At 41.8% G+C, this 19,351-nt stretch overlaps 1 protein-coding gene and 1 long non-coding RNA gene across 6 annotated transcripts in view; one reads left to right on the top strand and one right to left on the bottom strand.

Moving 5' to 3' along the window:
- Positions 1 to 955: 955 nt before the first annotated feature.
- LOC121027794 (uncharacterized) lies at positions 956 to 14,936 on the bottom strand. Of its 2 annotated transcripts, none has more exons than XR_005788936.1 (3): positions 14,728 to 14,936; positions 1,737 to 1,893; positions 956 to 1,294 (listed from the first exon to the last, which is right to left on the bottom strand). It is a non-coding gene; the product is annotated as an uncharacterized LOC121027794 (long non-coding RNA). The 2 variants fall into 2 exon arrangements; XR_005788937.1 differs by having other exon boundaries at positions 959 to 1,294; positions 1,794 to 1,893.
- Positions 14,937 to 15,060: 124 nt separating this feature from the next.
- Positions 15,061 to 19,351, top strand: part of WARS2 (tryptophanyl tRNA synthetase 2, mitochondrial) — a 96,165-nt gene continuing 91,874 nt past the window's right edge. The window contains exon 1 of one of the 4 annotated variants that reach the window (XM_040471458.1): positions 15,061 to 15,178. In XM_040471458.1, the coding sequence (XP_040327392.1) occupies positions 15,089 to 15,178 (90 nt within the window). In that variant the 5' untranslated portion in view covers positions 15,061 to 15,088. Of the gene's footprint in view, positions 15,179 to 15,433; positions 15,525 to 19,351 lie in introns of those variants that run through there. The other 3 variants (XM_040471460.1, XM_040471462.1, XM_040471459.1) reach the window with 3 other exon arrangements.

The following is a 19,351-nucleotide window of genomic DNA, read 5'->3' as shown; positions in this document are numbered from 1 at the left end:
ACTACACCAAGACAAAAAAACTTCTGCACAGCAAAGGAAATGATCCACAAACCAAAAAGGCAACCTATTGAATGGTAAAAGATATTTGCAAATGATATATCCAAAAAGAGGTTAGTATCCAGAATATATAAAGAACTCCTACAACTCAACACCAAAAAACAAATAATCCAATTAAAAAGGGGCATAGGACCTGAATAGACATTTTTCCAAAGACATACAGGTGGCCAACAGATACATGAAAAGATGCTCAACATAATTCATCGTCAGGGAAATGCAAACTAAAACTACAATGAGCTATCTATCACCTCACACTTGTTAGAACGACTAAAAATCAAAACACAAGAAACAAGTGTTAGTGAGGATGTGGAGAAAAAGGAACCCTCATGCACTGTTGGTAGGGATGCAAATTGGTATAGCTACCGTGGAAAACAATATGGATGTTCATCAAAAAATTAAAAATATAAATGCCATATGATCCAATAATTCTGCTACCTGGTATTTACTCAAAGAAAATGAAAACACTAACTCGAAAAGATACGTGCACTCTTATGTTTACTGCAGCATTATTTACAGTAGCCCAGATATGGAAGCAACCCAAGTGTCCATTCATAGATGAATGGAAAAAGAAGATGCAGTGTGTACATATAATATAATGGAATATACTCAGCTATAAAAAAAAATGAAATCTTGCCATCTGCTATAACATGGATAGATGTAGAAGGTATAATGCTAAGTGAAATAAGTCAGAGAAAGAAAAATACCATATGATTTCACACATATATGGGATCTAAGAAACAAAACAAAGGAATAAAGAAAAAAAAGAGACAGACAAAAAACAGACTCTTGAAAACAGAGAACAAACTGGTGGTTGCCATAGGGAAGGTGGGTAGGGGGGTGGGTGAAGTAGGTAAAGGGGATTAAGAGTATCATGATAAGCACTGAGAAATGTATAGAAGTGTTGCATCATTATATTGTACACCTGAAACTAACATAACACTGTATGTTAATTATATTTCAATTAAAAAAAAAGAGCAGAAGAAAAAATACACAACTCACCTCTATAGCTCTTCTGGGGGGGGAAAAAGAAACAAAGGAAAAGAAAATTTTTAGAAAGTATTTTTAAAAAGCAAGTTCGATGTTCTTGGACATAAAAAAACTTACAGTTCCCTGTTAAGTAAATCATAATGCATTTGTTTACCACTGTCCTCTGAAAGCTTTCTTTTCTTCTTCCTTTTCAGTAGCCATTCTACATCATGGAAGAGAATGGTTGAGTTTTGTCTAAGGCATAGTAGAACTGGAAGGAAAAAGAAAAGCAAGTTGGGCTTCATCTTACATAATTCCTCACTGTGTTATAATAACATATCTAACTTCCCAGGCAACATACCAAGAAACACTGAAGCGAAAAGGCCAAGAAATTTGAAGTGAGGCACTCTGGATGCAGATGTGCAGAACATCCGCCTCCCCAACCATGGCACTCGCATTCTAATTGTTCCATGTTTACCTTCTAAATCCCGGAGACCAGACATACTTTTCTCATACCAAAACTGCATTACAGTTGGAAAAGGTGGATGCTTAGTTACTTTGCTATTGGGGAATACTCGAGCAGTATTTCTTTGGAAAAGATCAAGAATTATTAGAACTCACTAGACTAAGACTTTATGAAATAATATCCAACCATCCTGGACCTACAAAATTTTTACAGGCACACAGAGAGAAAAGTCTTGGTTAACGCTCACAGCTGGCCAAGATGAAAATCAGACACTGGATGCATTGGACGACAGGGCCATCAGTACCGTATTCAGAGAATTCACAGCTGTATCTCTGAGTTGCAGCATACATATGATGGTTGGCCATCTCATTCCACAGTACTGACATCTTCTAAAAGTATGGCATCTGTAAATTAAAATGAAATGAATATTTAATTTCATTTTCAGAATATTTAGAAGTATTTTGCAATTCCCCTGGAGAACTGCAGCTCCTTGGACTGTTGCAAAGCCAGGGCTAGCAATCCCTGCCAGAGAAGACAACTGGCGTCAGCCACTTGAGGAGTCAGGAATGGTATGAAATGGCACCAGGATGTGTCACCGTCGCTTGTTTGATTTGAATTTAAAAAATTAATCAAGAGTTGACTTCCTAAGATAGGTGCCCAAACAGTGGTATTGTTCAAAGATTTCTGGCAACCTGCATCACCAATTGAGTGAAAGCAAGGCCCAAGTACTTCCCTCACCATCCCTTACCAATTCCAGCAATGGAAAGCCACCTGCGCCCTGGCTAAGCCCAGAACAGCCGAATTCTCTGTGCGAGTAACCACTCCTCCTACCATCCGAGTCCCATCCAAACACTGATGTCTGCTTCAGTCTGCAAGGGACTGAGCGCATGGGCAGTCTCTACTACAGTTCTGTGAGAGCAAAACTAACATCTGCAGCCCACTTTAGAGTTTTCAAAGCATTTTTCCCTCCTATATCCTGTGCTCTTCCTCATACACAACCACAAGTATGAGGGCAACTCAAGTATGGTTTTTGTTATGTACTCAACCTGTATCCCTGCTCAGCCTGTCAAATCAGGCTGAAATGTCATTGGCCAGTATTTATTTGAGAACTGCCAGAACATTTTTTTGTTTTTTCCTTAGAAATAATCCATTAAAATTGAAAACCATTTTCCAGCCTTCCGAAACGAGAGTTTGACTTCAGATATGTCAAACTTTGCCCAAAGTAGTGCCTACGTTGTATGATACCATTCAATTCAATGAAGCAATGATTTATTAAGCACACTCTGTGTGCAGGGCATGTCCCATGCAACCTCAAGCAGGACTAGTTGCTGCTCTAGAAGGATCTGAGGCGTCCATGGAGAACACAGACAGGAGATGGGACAGGGGATGACAGACCCTGTGGAATATGGGAGCATCAGGAAGGGTGCTAACCCCATCTTGGGAGAAGAACATGTCTCGTGTGGCTTGACAATAGATAGCCACCGCATCTTCATGGGATGTTAAGGAGAAACATACTGTTTGAATTATAGGAAGTAGTGTGCAAGCATCCTCTCTGGGGGAAAGCAGAGGAAAGCTTGCATATTTACCCCTGGGCTTCGTCCGTGTTCATCATTAGCCCCTCCCTTATCTCATCATGGCCTTGACTCCTCGTGAGCTGCGCAGGATACTGGCTCCCAATAGATTCCTGGGAAACGTCTGAAATGCTGTGTCATACCAAGGCGTGGGATGCAGTGAGTGAAGGGACCGGGGGCAGACACTGGCCTGGGGGGAAAGGCATCCACAGAACAACTGGCTCTGTTTAGCAAAACACCAGTGGCCAGGGACAGGCAAGCCCAAAGGGCCCAAACCTTGGTAATGATCAAACCACTCTACTGAGATGTTAGTTTTGGGATTCTCTACTCACAGTCCCCTCCTCACTAATACCATCTTCCAGGCAGGGTCAGATACCCACTCTGGGCCTCCACCAGAGCCCTCACTCCTCTCTGGTGGCACTGGTTTTCAGTGGAGCAACCCTCTGTTTGCTTGTCACCCCTATTAAGCTCTAAGTGTGTGGAGTTCAGGAATTTGCTTTTATCTCTAGTGTCTGCCATAATGCCTGGTTCAGAGTAATGCTCAGAAAATATTTGTTTCTATTTTTAAAATTAAAAAAAAAAACACTGGGAATCCTCAAATTAAAGTAAAATATAACAGACACACTTAATCCCACTGCTTTTTAAAAAAATGACATAAAGATGTAAATGTTCCCCTTTCATATCCTTTTTCCTTTGCTAAAAGGGACCATATCACTATATACAGTGAATGTTGGTTAAGTGAATTCATAAAGGAGTAAACAAGTAAATCTAATCGAGTTGAAGAGACCAAAGGAAGGGATGTCACAGAAGTTAAGTCAATAATCAGAAGGATCATCTCCCCATGTCAAGATTCTTAGTGTCATCTCATCTGCCCAGTGCCTTCTGCCATATTTCTGGGCAGTAGGATGTAGGCAGAGCTGAAGCCCATCTTTCTGTCTACAAGGGGGTCCTTGTTACCAGTCCACACTCTCCCTCTAAGGGGCAGATGGACCTCACTCACTTTCCTTCTTTGGATCTTAGTTTCCTTACCTGTAAACTGGGGAAACTCATTCAACAAGTGCGTTACTAGCCATCCACATTCTAGGCTTGAGAGGTACAGAATAAAATGAAATTCTCTGCTCCTATGATGCTTATGTTGTAGAGGAGGGGCAAATAAATTAAGTAGAATATGTTAGATGGTAATAAGGGTTGAGGACTTGTGAGGAGACCGGTGTGTCCAGGCCGAGCAAGGTAAGGGGGGGTGGTAGTGAGGAAAGAGGCCAGAAAGGGAGGTTGGGAGAATGCAGATCATTTGGGCCTTATAGGTCTTGGTAAAGACTTGGGATTTTTCCCAAATGACATGTAAAGCCACTGGAGGTTTTGAGCAGAAGGGTGGCTGTAATCTGACCTACAGTTTAATGTGTTGCTCCGGCTGCTAATTACGAGTAGACTGGAAGGTTCAAGGGAGAAAGCAGGCAGAGGTATTAATACCTCATTTGCTTTAATTTCACCTTTTGGTATGCCTTATTCATGTCTGTGGCCATGCTTCCTTCATGCAGTTCTCTCTCCTAAGGGCACCCCGGTCCTCTTTCCAACTCAAAATCCCATCCAGTACCTCCTTCAAGAGCTGCTCAGTCCTCTCCTCAGAGCTGTAAGGGAACTCGGGGAACTTGTTATCCCCTGCTCTCATCTCAGGATGAGGAAACTGGGCCCCAGGCCCTTAGGAAGCCTGTCCGGGGTCGTACAAGTAGCAAGTAATAGAGCCAGCATTGCCCTTGAAGCGTGATTCGAGGGAAAGCAAAAGGCCTTCTTGATACAAAGATGGTTTCCCTGGAATTATTTTGCTGTTTGCAGCTTTCCGCATTAAATTGTGATGTGGAAAAGCGCACAGAGTATCTTATTCAGTTTTGTGTACTTAGCACCTGGCCTGGTGCCTGGGTTGTGATAGACCCCCATAGGTATTTGCTTATGTGTAAATAACAGAATGTCAAGCCCTCAAGAGTCTGGTGTTTATATGTTATATGTCTCCCCACCGCACCCCACTGCCTCATGGTATTAAATGTCAGACAACTGGAAAGGCCTAAGAATCTATGAGAGCTAAACTGAGTGCTCTAGGAAATGAGACCTTGTTATTGTAATGAAAGGCGTGGCACCAGGATTGGAGTGGGATCTTCCAATCATCATAAAGGTCAGAGCTGGAGACCCCTTCTTTTTCCTTCCCTCCTTGATTCCCAAGCAATTCTAGAATAAAAAGGATAACACAGGTTCTGAAGGGATGTTATTCTTTGAGGAGAAACCACAGTCCTATTTTGAGTGAACTCCTGTGCCCAAACATGCAGGTGATAAGTGACAGTGAGGATGTAATCGCCAAGCGTAGCTAAGGCTGGTGTGGGAGCGGTGTGTGTTGACCTGGAGACAGGCCCTAAGAAGCGCATCCTTGTTCTGCCAGTGACCCTGTGGACTCATACTGAGTTATCTAGTTGCGAATATTTTTTTTAATGGGCAACTTGAGTTCACATTACCATGTCCACGCTCAAGAATGGCTCCTATCCTGCTGTATTTTTTTTTTTAATTTTTTTTAACGTTTATTTATTTTTGAGACAGGGAGAGACAGAGCATGAACGGGGGAGGGGCAGAGAGAGAGGGAGACACAGAATCAGAAGCAGGCTCCAGGCTCTGAGCCATCAGCCCAGAGCCCAAAGCAGGGCTCGAACTCACGGACCGCGAGATCATGACCTGAGCTGAAGTCGGACGCTTAACCAACTGAGCCACCCAGGTGCCCCTATCCTAATGTATTTTAACAAGTTGACAAGAAATCTTCCCTGCAGTACTCAGCTTCCCCAAGGTGGGATCCAGCCTTTATCATCTGTGGATCCCAGTACTTTAGACAGTCCCAGGTTAATAGTAGGTGGTCAGTAAGTACAGAAAAGAAGGAAGGCAGGATGGGAAGGTGGGAGTCGGGAAAGAATGCCAGTTTCCCAGTTTCTCTAAGTTTTCAGAGTGGGAACTAGTAAACTACAGCCAGGAAAAGAAGGTGATAGATGTGATAACTATAAGAGGTATCACTATGATGACTCAAGACTGCCTTTTTAGGGGCGCCTGGGTGGCGCAGTCGGTTGAGCGTCCGACTTCGGCCAGGTCACGATCTCACGGTCCGTGAGTTCGAGCCCCGCGTCGGGCTCTGGGCTGATGGCTCAGAGCCTGGAGCCTGTTTCCGATTCTGTGTCTCCCTCTCTCTCTGACCCTCCCCCGTTCATGCTCTGTCTCTCTCTGTCCCAAAAATAAATAAACGTTGAAAAAAATAAACGTTGAAGATTGCCTTTTTAGTCCTTTAGTTTTATGGGCATGCAGTTAGCATGCGGTAAATGATTTCTGAGTGAGTAAATACTGTGAACGAAGTTAACGGCACCTTTGACTAACAAATTTTACGGTAGCTGGTTTCCCATCTCCTCTACCTCCAAGGTCCCTGCCCAGGCACTAGCTGCCAAACTGGCCCCCACCTCGGAGATGCATGTGATATTAAAGACTCTTCATTTCACCTTTCCTTTGAATTTACTATCTAGTGATTTCCTCACTGGCAGTATGCTCTTCAAGTTAGTCACAGTTTGGCTCAATTCCTCCAACACCAGATTACCCAAGACAGTTTCTGGGTCTTCCACACATGAACAGTGTAATAGGTAAAGGATCATTGAGTCCCAGCTGGATCGTCTGTCCAAATGGGAGTATATTTCATCCTATCTGCCCAAGTACCAGGAGATCCTTGGTTAAAAAATGAGACCCCTGCATGATCATAAGCTTATACAGTTAAGGGCTGGAAGGACCCTTGAGAATCAGCTGGTTCAACCACTCCCATTTTTTCAAGGTAAAAAGCAGGCTGAGAGGCTACTTTCCAACGCCACTTCGCTAGTTGTGGCAGAGTCAGAACTGGGTATAAAACCCAGTGTTCTTCTCAGGACACCCACTGCCTACTGGAACACAAGCTCTTCTCTCTTGCTTCCCAGTGCTTCAAGCCTGCTGATGGAAGTTGCTCTTCTTAGATGCAAAACTGGCATGGACAGATCCTTAAGAAGAGATGCTGGCAAACAGAGAGCTTGATGATAAACAGGGAGATGATGCAAACACAAGAACTGAATCCAGAAATAAATCATATCTTCACAATAGTGTTTACAGAAATTGCACTTTGAATAATTTCCATAGAAATTATTTTACCCGCCACAGGAATGTTGCTCCCTCCCACAGGGATTTGACCAAACAGAAAGAGAAGCAGAATGGAGGAAAAGCAGTAATTTAGATTTATATATAAAACATTAGTTGGAACCTAAGTAATAACCCTCAACTAATCAGAGTATTTTATGCATTCTGCTTTTTAGTGGAAAGAGCAAACCACAAGAAAGCGGGCATATATCAGAGATTTTAAAAATGCTTCCAGGGCTTATTTTAGGCTTAAAATTTTTCCCTCCAATTCCCTGCACTATCTTTAAAATATCCCACTGCACACCTCCCTCTTCCTCCTCACATGTGCTCATTTGCTCATTTAATCAATCTGCCAATATTTATTGAGCCCTCCTCTGATGTCCCAAGTACCCTGCTATGTCAGAGGTGAAAACATGGTCTTGCCTTCAAATGCAATGCCTGGTTAGAAAGTTAACCTAATACACTTTAGATTTTTACCATTGTTTCAGAGTTATATTTCTAGCTTTGTAAATGGATAGTGGCTCTGTACTGAGTATTTCCATTTGGACTTTCAAGATCCACTGTTCCTATTTTGCAGCTGTTCTGTGCTTCTGGGAAATGGGAAGTGGTGGTGGGGGGTGGGGAGGAGAACTGACATTTATGGACCAGATAAATCATGTTACTTCATCCTGAGGTTCAGCAAATGGGAGGAAGCAAAAGATCAGATCAGAGGATGTGTAGAGAGAGGCAGGGCTGCCCCACCCCCCACACCTCATTCCCCACACCTGCCTAGCTGTGGGTGGACACTGGCTACCTTCCTCTCCTAAAATCACAGCACCTGCTTGATAACCCTCTACTAGAACTCTTGGGTTAGCAGGTGTTACATAAGTCACTGATTGCCAATTACAAAATAATGACTGTGTTTCTGACAAATAACGAAAGCAATACAGTTGGGAACCCAGTGGGTTGCCCTAACGTAGCTAGAGTGAATGAAAATGGGTTAAGATATTCTTCTTACTTACACTTTGGAAGATATGTGGAAAGCCATTTCCTGCTCACAGTTGGGTGAGAAAAGTTGCATATTCCCTGCCTTTCACAAACCTAACCCTTCCAAGACAGAAGGAATAGGGCCCATTTTATTTGGTTGAGAGTAGCTGCCTGGAGCTGTCTTGGGAAAATTTTGCAGCCCATTCTCAATATCTGTATGTCAGTATCTGCCATGGGCACGTGGTCAGGGGATGTGCTCTGAAATGTGGATCCTGACTGTAATACCTATTTCTGTACCTCTAAATGAATCTAATTTGGGACAAAACAGAAACTAGTTCCTAAAATCACAAGAGTTACAATGTATGTCATCTAGCTCCCCCCATTTTTTGTTAACACACTTGACACACGTTATATTAGTTTCAGGTATACAACATAGTGATTCAACTTCTCTACACTATGCTTAACTTCTCTATGCTCACCAGTGTAGCTACCATCTATTACCATGCTACATTATTATAATATCATTGACTGTATTCCCTATGCTGTGCCTTTTATTTCCTTGATTTATTTATGCTACAGCTGGAAGCCTGTATCTCCCACTCCCCTTCACCCATTTTGCCCATCCTTCTACCCTTTTCCCCTCTGGTAACCATCAGTTTTACTCTATATTTATAGGTGTGATTCTGCTTTGTGTTTATTCATTTGTTTTTTTAAGATTCCACATGGGGGAGATCACATGATGTTTGTCTTTTCTCAGTCTGACTTATTTCACTTAGCATAATACCCACCCATGTTGTCTCAGATGGCATGGTCTCATCCTTTTTATGGCTGCATAATATTCCTCTGTGTGTGTGTGTGTGTGTGTGTGTGTGTGTGTGTGTGTGTGTGTGTGTGTGACATCTTCTTTATCCATTCACCCATCAAGGGACACTTAGGTTGCCTCCATATCTTGGCTATTGTAATTAATGTTGCAATAAACATAGGGGTGCATATCTTTTTGAATTAGCATTTTCATTTTCTTTGTAGCCCTAGCCCTTTATTCATTTTATAGATATGAAAAAAGAGGCACATGAACGCTAAACGGTTCACTGAGATCAGTAATGGGGCTAGCATCCAGAATTTCTCCAAGATCATGCTCAGTTCTACTTATTAAAGACAAAAAGTGAAGACAATCACAGCTGACTCCAACTATCACTGGGTTTCAGAAAAGTCCAACAGACTCTAACTGGTTAAGATGGGATTTGACGGAGACAGTGAGGTTAACATGTCCCTTGTTTCAGAGAGATCTTTTCACGTTGTTTTTAGAAAGATCAAAATCTAAGCATTGTGTCTCACTTTAATAGCTCCTAGCATTACACCACGGAGATAGAGTATGCAAAGGGATCAATGGAGTTTGATTACATAGACAAAATAGAAAGGAGCCTATCTGAAAGACACTCCAGGAAGCTTTGTCCAGACCTACTTCTTTTTGTAAAACATAAATTCCAAAGTGGGGAGCCCATTATGAAGTAGCTGGGAGTGATTTAAAAATACAGGGGCGCCTAGGTGGCTCAGTCGGTTGAACGTCCAACTTCAGCTTGGGTCATGATCTCAGTCTGTGAGTTCGAGCACCGCATCGGGCTCTGTGCTGACAGCTCGGAGCCTGGAGCCTGGAGCCTGCTTCGGATTCTGTATCTCCCTCTCTCTCTGCCCCTCCCCTGCTCATGCTCTGTCTCTGTCTCAAAAATAAAAAAAAATTTTTTTTAATTAAAAAAAAAAATAAAAACAGAACAAGTGTGCAGACAACATAAAGATCTTGTCTTCGGGGCCATACCATTTGGAGCAGCTATGGCATGCAAAGGGAGACAACAAAGTAAAATGCTCTTTTAAAACTTTAATTTGCTAATTTCTAAGCTCCATTTCTTCCACGGAACATTTTCTCCTAAGACTGAGGGTGAACAATGGAGATAGAGAATATTGAAAATTGTCTTTTACATTTCCAGAAAACTATTTGCCCCATTCTGGATCCATAGTCAAGGGGGCAAGTCTCTTCTTTGAAGACTTGTACTCTGATGTTGAAACAGCCATTTAGGCTGAAATGAAAACATCTTCAAAATACTTTAGAAAGCATTTGAAAAAAGTGAGAGAGGGAGGGAGCCAAACCATAAGAGACTCTTAAAAACTGAGAATAAACTGAGGGTTGATGGGGGGTGGGAGGGAGGGGAAAGTGTGTGATGGGCATTGAGGAGGGTACCTGTTGGGATGAGCACTGGGTGTTGTATGGAAACCAATCTGACAATAAATTTCATTAAAAAAAAAAAAAAAAGAAACAGCCATTTACAAAAAAAGTATAGAGAGAAACTATTAAATATGAACAGGAATCCCCAGGTCTGCACGAGCCCCATATCCTATTCCTGGGATCCCACGTTAAGGACTCTACAAGCAATGGAGTCATTTGTCTGAAGACTGAGGCATGCAAATCATTCACTTCCTAGCTTTCACTCTCTCCACCCCTCCCACCTTCTCCCACTCCCAAATGTTTTCATTGTTGTGGAGTAGCTAAGTCCTTAAGAAGTTGAATCTGGAAAAAGCTATGGCCTTGGCCCTTAATTTTAAGGAAAAGGTGCTCTGAGAAAAATTCTGTTTTGCTATTCACATCACTAAGTCTCTCCCTTAATTTTGCTAGATGGCATCTTCTGGGGGGAAAAGTGATAGTAATGCCTCCTTTAAACCTCTAAGTCTCTTTTTCCAAAGACCAGATGGGCCTTCTGACTATGATCCTCATACAAAGATGGTATAATGTACACTTCCCCAAAAGCTACTAGGGAAAAACAGCATCTTTTAATGTTAGGGGAGGAGAGATGAGCGCATCAACCCTTTAAAAATTAGCCGTTGAGTTGCTCTGACTTGGAAGCATGACACAAATATGTGCCGTTAGATGAAACCTTGCCCTTGCATCAGTCCTGCCTCAGCTACTTCAGCTTTACAGTGGTGTCTGTTACTGTAGAGCACTTGTCTATCCTGCACCTTATTGGTTGTGTGATTTTTGTCAAAGTACTTAATATCTTTGGACGACTTTCATCGCTATGAAATGAGGGCTAGAACTAGATAATTAAGCCAAAGGTGGGGGGAGGGGAAGAAATTATCTCCCCGTCATTATTATGGTTTCCCGCATACTTTGATGACACTCTGATGAAGTGATCTCATTCAAAGGCGGACTCTGCCTCACTTTGATTTAGATCCTCAGAATGAGTCCAGCCTAAGATAGCATGGCTGTACCCCAAATTAGGAAGAGGAAGATTTACCTCCACTGTGGAATCTCTTCCTCTATATTTGAAAAACATATTTAATATAAAGGAAAAGCCAGAGGTGAATGGATTGTGCTTTAAGTAAGTTTTGAACATAGATGCCATCTAGTCTTTGCAGTCTGCAAGATTCTTCTTTAAGTGAATAAATGTGTAGGGCAACTCTCCATTACCGTGATCAGCATCTAATACCAACCTGACACTTAGAATTAAATTAGAGAGACAAAATTGGATACTTTGAGACTTGAGGGCTGATTATACTACTAGAGCTGAAACTGGATTTAAACTCTTTCCTTATCCCATTTAAATCTAACTAGATATAAACTCTCCATTACTGAGGAATAAAGGTGTGTCTGCAGAGGTGGAGGTTCCCCTTGATGTTCTTGGACAAGGAAACCTAATCCTTTCTTCTGACACACATGGTTGCAATAGAAAGCGTTCCCCAACTGCCAGTCTGGTTTTAATCTATTGTTTCAAGCAAGATGGGATTTGCAGGGAATGTTAAGGAAAGAGCAAAATTACCAGGACTATAAAAGTGTTGATGAGAAATCAAATTTTAAACAAGTATCCAAAATAGTATGCATGGACAGCTGCAGACACACAATGTATGCCATAAGCACAGGACTATACAAATTTTTAATTCTAAGTATATTTGAGGTAAGCTTTAAGTACAACATTTAGATCTCATTTTATTAAAGTTATTCGGCTTACCAAATGAGAGCAGTGTGAAACACTGCCAATAAATACGGCGATGCTTCATTTAAACAACACTGTTGGACAATGAAATATTCCATGAAGTGAACTTCTCAGGTAACCAAACTAACCCTGCAGTATACAAACTTTTAAAATGTTGGGGCGCCTGGGTGGCGCAGTCGGTTGGTTAAGCGTCCGACTTCAGCCAGGTCACGATCTCGCGGTCCGCGAGTTCGAGCCCCGCGTCAGGCTCTGGGCTGATGGCTCAGAGCCTGGAGCCTGTTTCCGATTCTGTGTCTCCCTCTCTCTCTGCCCCTCCCCCGTTCATGCTCTGTCTCTCTCTGTCCCAAAAATAAATAAACGTTGAAAAAAAAAAAAAAACTTTTAAAATGTTAATCACTTTGTACAGAAACATTTCAAAAGCATATTACACAATTGTTCATTAAACGGGATGCTGAATAACATACCTTTTCCTGAAGACTCAGGATTAACATTTAAAATACTCATTAAAATAGGCTGAGTGTATTGCACTTCTTAGGAGAGCAGAAGGCAGTGGGCTTAGACAATGGTGAGCTTTTTCATGATCCTTTCCCAACGCCAAAGATTTCAGAACGCCACGTAAAAAAAGTACAACAGACGAAACTAACTTGCTTTAAATAAATCCAGTGTCTTTTCCGCTATCAGCTGTCCCTCCTGGCTATTAAAAACATACCAACCTCTGACAATTAGTTACATACTTGGTCAAAATAAAATTTAGATATAAAAGATGTGCCTTCTCTGTGCAAGGTAGCATACTGGATGCACGGGGAAATGTAAGAAACATAAAACACAGTCCTTGCTCAAGGGCAACCTGGCTGGCTGAGTGACACTCAAGAGTCACCGGTCACCTCTGTGGTGGGAAGCAATTACTTCTAAGTTTGAAAATAACTTGTTTAAAAAATACAGATACGACCCCCCCCCCTTGCTTGCGTGCCCTCTCTCTCAAAATAAATTAACATTAAAAAAATACAGATATTGAAGCTGTTACACTGTGTTCCCATACACCTTCTTCAGTGGGAGTATGCCTTGGAAATATCTCCCGTGGAAATATTATCAGCCACATGAGTTTTTGTAGATAAAAGACTAAAAATACTGCTTGAGGAGATAAAGTGGACAGGCCTTGGACAGCTTTCTATTGTAACCCTCATTTTATTGCTAGGCTTTATCGCACAATCCAGAGGGCTGAAGATGTCACAAGTCCAATCTTACTAATTCCTAGGGTCATTTAATCTAATTAATAACATATCTGTAAAAAACTGTATTTTAATGCTTTGCTGTATATACAAGTACAAAACATTTCTAAAATGCATGTTTACTTTTTTTAAATGTTTACTTATTTTTAAGAGAGAGAGAGAGAGAGAAAGAGTGAGGAAGGGACAAAGAGAGAGGGGGAGAGAGGATCTGAAGCGGACTCTGTGCTGACAGCAAAAAGCCTAATGCGGAGCTCGAACGCACGAATGGCGAGATCATGACCTGTACTGAAGTCAAGAGCTGAACACTTTAACTGACTGAGCCACCCAGATGACCCACTACTATATACCTTTATAATGATCAATCATCACTTCCACTGGCAAAGTCTTTCCTGGGGTTGAGTAATACCACATTTTGGGGGTTTTAATTATGTTTTGACTAGTCCTTTTAATTTCCATCATCTGACCGCTTCTATTCCACAGACTACCTGGTGGTCTCAGACTTCCTTACTTTCAACTACTATCTGTTTTGCAGTTTGGACCTCTCTCCTGAGCCCCTGACCTATTGAACAGTCATCACATTTGGAACTACTGCACACACCTCAAATTTAAGAGACAAAAGCAAACTTCAACTGATTTGTACAAGAATAAGTCTTGATTTCCTTCGGATTTTTTTTTTTTTTTTGCTTTTATCCCTCCGATTCCTTCTCTGCTTATTTCTACATTACTCCAATTATGCTTGAATTTCCACCAGTACTTTGTACCACTATTAAGAGATTGTAATGGATGGTTCTAATTCACACATTTTGTTTTAACCTGTTAAGATTTCAGCTGCTTTAAGAGTACAGGCATCCTTATTCATCTCGTATCTCTCCCTATGGAAATGTGGTAATTGTCAGTACTTGTTCAATGGATAAACACAAGAAAACACATAAAGGAACTCTGACAAATCTCTTCCTGTTCTATTTACACTGATAGGCTCTTTACCATCTGGGAGCTTTTTGAGCGCATTAGCAGAAGCAGGAGCACTGTGTTAATTCTCAAAATTTAACCCAAACACAAACAATTTCTTCTATCAGTATCACCTTCTGAAGCCTTCCCTGGACCAGGCTCAGGCACAACAATCTCAACTACCCCTCTTCCGCAATCTTGAGTGTTTGCTTCATAACACACCAGTGCATCGTTTATTTACCTGCTACCCATCAGGCCGCATAAGACAGATGTCTTTGCACCTTCGGTACCTACCAGATGGCAGGGTTTAACAAACGTTTGTAGATGGAATGAATTAATGAGGCCACATTAAGTCTCAAAGGACCACTTACTGCGCTCTAACAGGATTGGGAAGGCCCCATTCCGAGAGAAACTTCTTAAAAGATGCCTCTGGATGGCTAGGATCCGAAAGGCAATTTATGGGCTTTCTTCCAGTCTAAAACGCTGCTACTACTGTCCCGGGAGGAAATTCTCCCACCATGAAGCCTACACAAAGACTAAACTCTAGCGGAAACACTAACGCCAAGCCCCACCCCGTTCCTGTCCCCACCTGCTCTGCAAATACCCGAGTCCCGAAAGCAGCGGCACCGCGGCACGCCCGGATACATGCGCGCATGCGCAGCAAGCAAGGCAGCTGGGACTGGCTCTCTGAGCAGACGTCACACAAGCCAAGACGGCTCCGCCCCTCTCAAGATGGCGATGCGCTCAATACGGAAGGCGCGTGGGTGCTGGAGCTTCATCCGGGCACTTCATAAAGGACCCGAAGCTGCTCACGCTCCCCAGGTAACCAAAGCCGGTCTTTCTCCCGCCAGCTTCCCATCCCGCTAGATCCTTCCCGTCTCCCTTCCCTCCGTTTGCTCCTCTCTTCCTGTTTCCTCTGGAGAGCACCGAGACGGTTCTCTCCTAATATCGACTCGCCTAAGACTGCCCTCCTACTCGGAACGTGGCGACGTTGCAAGGATGTGCGATGATGTCAGGCGCCCTGATGGGAGGAGCGCGCTTCCGCCTGCCCCCTGGGCCTTCGCAGAACGTTGGCCTGCAGCTGTTGCCGGGCAACGAGGAAGCGGGGTCCCGCGTGAAGTCATCACACCCCAGGGCAGGTCTTTCCCAGGCTGCCCGCCTTCTCAAGGTCCCCTCTTTCTATTCTTTCTATTACTGTTTCACCCTCCTTTCCCTAACAGCAAGCCGAGGGGCCAGCGCAGAAATCAGAGAGGAGGTCTTGTGAGGAATTGGGCGATATTTTTAAATCGGAGCAGCCACTTGACGTCCTCCTTCTGGCCGTGCGGCACTTCAGTGTCAAGTGTCGGTGCGTCTTCCTCTCTGGTTCTTCCTCATCCCCCAAGTAGACTTGTATCTTGCAGGCTCTGGGGAAGGAATTACAGCACGTTGCCAAAGTGCATCGTCCTGTCCTGCGCCCGGCAGCACTGCTGTTACCGTTACTGTGTCGTGCTGAGAGTGTGGATGCGGTTCAACCCACCCCGTCAGTGTCTGTGAATATACGCCGCATATATATACCCTTTCACTCGTTCAGTTATTTACTTCACTCATTCAGACGTTTACTAAATGTCTTCCAAGTGCAATCTCTCGGTGGTAGGCGCTTTGCCGTACATCTCTTGGGACGTATCTGTGGGGAAGTAGGCAGAAACTTGAGATTCTGTGATGAGATGATTTCTTGGCAGCCTTGTGTATTCGTTGTCATAATGCATAGGTGTGGATTTTGCGTGGTAACTGGTATATTGAAAGAGCATTAGACTTGAAATTAAGAAATCAAAGTCCAAGGGATTTGTCTGCCACTTGCTAGCTGTATGACACGACAAGACAAATCTCACTGGATTTTTTTTCTTTAGCAAAATGGGTGGAGGAAGGGTTGGACCCATTGACACGTTAATGTTCTTCAAAGCTTTGGAAAATCTATGGCTCCATAATTATGAAGCCAAAGTAAAGCAATTAGATAAATTATGAAAACCAAGATTTGAGTAGTCATCCCATAAACTAATGTTCTGTACTTAAGTTTTTTTCATTGATATGGGCCTCACAAGATGCTTTTAAGGATCAAGGATATACTGGAGCAAAACAGCTACTTAAATGTTATTTTAAATTTCAGGCAGCAGTGTTAGGTAAGAATTGATTCATAATTAGGTAAATCCATTAAATACCCCTCTCTTTGAAGTTGGAGGGTTTGATTTTGCAGAACCAGAATAGGCTGATTACTATTTTATAGCTAATAACGTGTTAAAACGTATGATACCAAAGTAACAGCCTTAGACCCAAATTTCCTCTCATTTCAAACCCAAGAAGTGAGGATGTCATGAGAAATAGAAAATCAAAGAGAAAAGGAAAGCAAGCTAGAGCCCACTAATTGCCCAGGGAATTCTAGGGCACTAAATTATTATAAATTCTAGAGAAAAAAATTCTTTCTTTTTTTAAAAATGTTTTTATCTAGGGGTGCTTGGGTGTCTCAATGGGTTAAGCATCCAACTTTGGCTCAGGTCATGATCTCATGGTTTGTGAGTTTGAGCCCCACGTCGGTCTCTGGGCTGACAGCTCAGAGCCTGGAGCCCGCTTCGGGTTCTGTGTCTCCCTCTCTCTCTGCCCCTCCACTGCTCGTGCTCTGTGTCTCCGTGTCTCAAAAATAAGTAAACATTTAAAAAAATTAATAAAAATAAAATGTTTTTATCTATTTTTGAGAGAGAGAGAGAGAGAGCATGAACAGGGGAGGGGCAGAGAGAGAGAGAGAGAGGAACAGAGGATCTAAAGCAGGCTCTGTGCTGTCTGCAGAGAGCCTGATGCAAGGCTCAAACTCCCAACCATGAGATCATAACCTGAGCTGAAGTCAGACACTTAAGTGACTGAGCCACCCAGACACCCCAAAGAAAAAATTTCTTAAACTTCTATTATTGTTCTAGTGGAATTAATGAATATGGTTATGTTAAAGTTAATCAACTGCTAAGCTAGATAGTTTCAAAGTGTAGAACTTCCAGAACAGATTAGTGTTTACAAACCTTTAATTTATCTTTGAGTACTTTTATTACTTTATGATCTTATTAATTACATTTAATAGGAATTAAATGTGTAAGTGGGAGCATTTCTTTTAAAGTATAAAGCTACATGTAACATTTAGTCATTATGATGGCTTAAAGTCATATGATGGCTTAAAAGGCCTGTTGAGAAAAGATACAAAATTGTATTCATAGTATAATTATAATATTGTTTGTAAATAAATATTTAGATAAATACACACACACACAAACAGACTGGAAGGAAACAACCAGTCTTAACTTTTTTTGTTTTGCTTTAGTCTTCCTAAATTTGGGTTAAAAGTGGCTGAAGTTTTCTTCTTTAAGCATTCTGTATTTTTCACATGTTCTAAATTGAAGATATATCACTTTTATACCCATAATAAAGTGTTAAGGCATAAATCTCCATATAAATGCATAGTCGTTAATCTCATCTGTGATATTTTAGATCTCTAAAGACCTAAAGAGATACCTGTCCCACAGTGCTATTATTAAAATGGCCTTAGAAAAGGACTACTAGAAATTTATGGCCACTTTTCCTGTATGTATCTTCTTTTTCTCTTGAAAAGCTTCCTTTGAAGTCAAAGAGATTTTTGTGAACAGATGCAGAAATATGTGAAGGAAGAATTGGATTCTTAAACCAGATGGATTAGACGTTTTTATGATATCTCATAACCTTTGTAGAAAACAGAAATTATTTTGCAACAGTATAGTCTAATAGAAAATGTATTTTTATCATATGGGTGATTCTATCAAATCTACGAAATAGCCACATTGCTTGTTATTTGGTTACACAGTTATTCCCTGAGGTGAGAGGCAGAAGTCAGGGTGGTGGGGGTGGGGGGGCACATAGCCGATCTTTGTTGGAAACTATGACTGATAAAGTATTGTGATTCCTAGGTTGATTTACTGTTTTCTTAAAAAAGCAAAATCTTGAATAATAAGGTTGACATTGGGAACCTTTAGTTATCTCAAAGGCAGGTTTTTGCCCCTCAAGGCTAGAGGTAGACTCAAGTTTAAAATAAAACATAGAAACCACGAATAACAGTGTTTCAAGCCATGTTCATTGTGAGCTGTCTACAATTTATGTGAAAGAGGTTTATTTTGCCAGGTGTTACCTCACAAAAAAACTGTTGAAGTTTGACAAGATGAGAGTAGTCACAGTCTGGGGAATGAAGATTTGACATGCTACGTTTAAATGCTGATGGCATTAGGTAAATGTAAGCCTGTCATCATTGGCCAAACACAGAATCCACACTTCTTGAAGCACTAACGAATGATTGTGTTGTACCAAGAGTGAAATATTGATGGTTAGTAGGCATTTGCAAGAATATTTGTAATCATTCAGTACAAAACGTCCACATTTTGTTGCAGTTGAACAACACACTTCACTGTTAGCTGTCCCAACCTGGGTCTGGCCAGTGTTAACATAATGTTCCTACAGTTAATGGCCACTGAGTTTAGCCATTGGATGAAGGAATCATGCCTACAAAAAAAAAAAAAAAAAAAAAAAAAAAAGGCAATGTATTAAATTAGTGATCTTGTATTTAGTTCTCACGACTAGACTTTTTAGTTTTTTTTTTAATCTTTATTTTATTTTTGAGAGAGAGACAGCGTGAGCAGGGGGGGAGCAGAGAGAGAAGGAGACACGGAATCCGAAGCAGGCTCCAGGCTCCGAGCTGTCAGCACAGAGCCTGATGCGGGGCTTGCACCCCTGAACTGTGAGATCATGACCTGAGCTGAAGTCAGACACTCAACCGACTGAGCCACCCAGGCACCCCTTGACTAGGATTTTTAAATAATTGTTCTTTTTTTTTTTTTAATTTTTTCATTTTATAATAATTTCAGATTTACCAAGTTGCAATAGTAGTACTTAGTATTCCTGTACACCCTTCACCAGGCCTCCTTTTACGTGATCATGACACAGTGATTAAAGCCA

Source organism: Herpailurus yagouaroundi, unplaced genomic scaffold (assembly GCF_014898765.1).
Source record: "Herpailurus yagouaroundi ecotype Mexico unplaced genomic scaffold, PumYag 77, whole genome shotgun sequence".
In the NCBI taxonomy this organism is placed as follows: domain Eukaryota; kingdom Metazoa; phylum Chordata; class Mammalia; order Carnivora; family Felidae; genus Herpailurus; species Herpailurus yagouaroundi.
The sequence above is the reverse complement of the archived record's forward strand: the minus strand, read 5'-3'. Positions and strand labels throughout refer to the sequence as shown.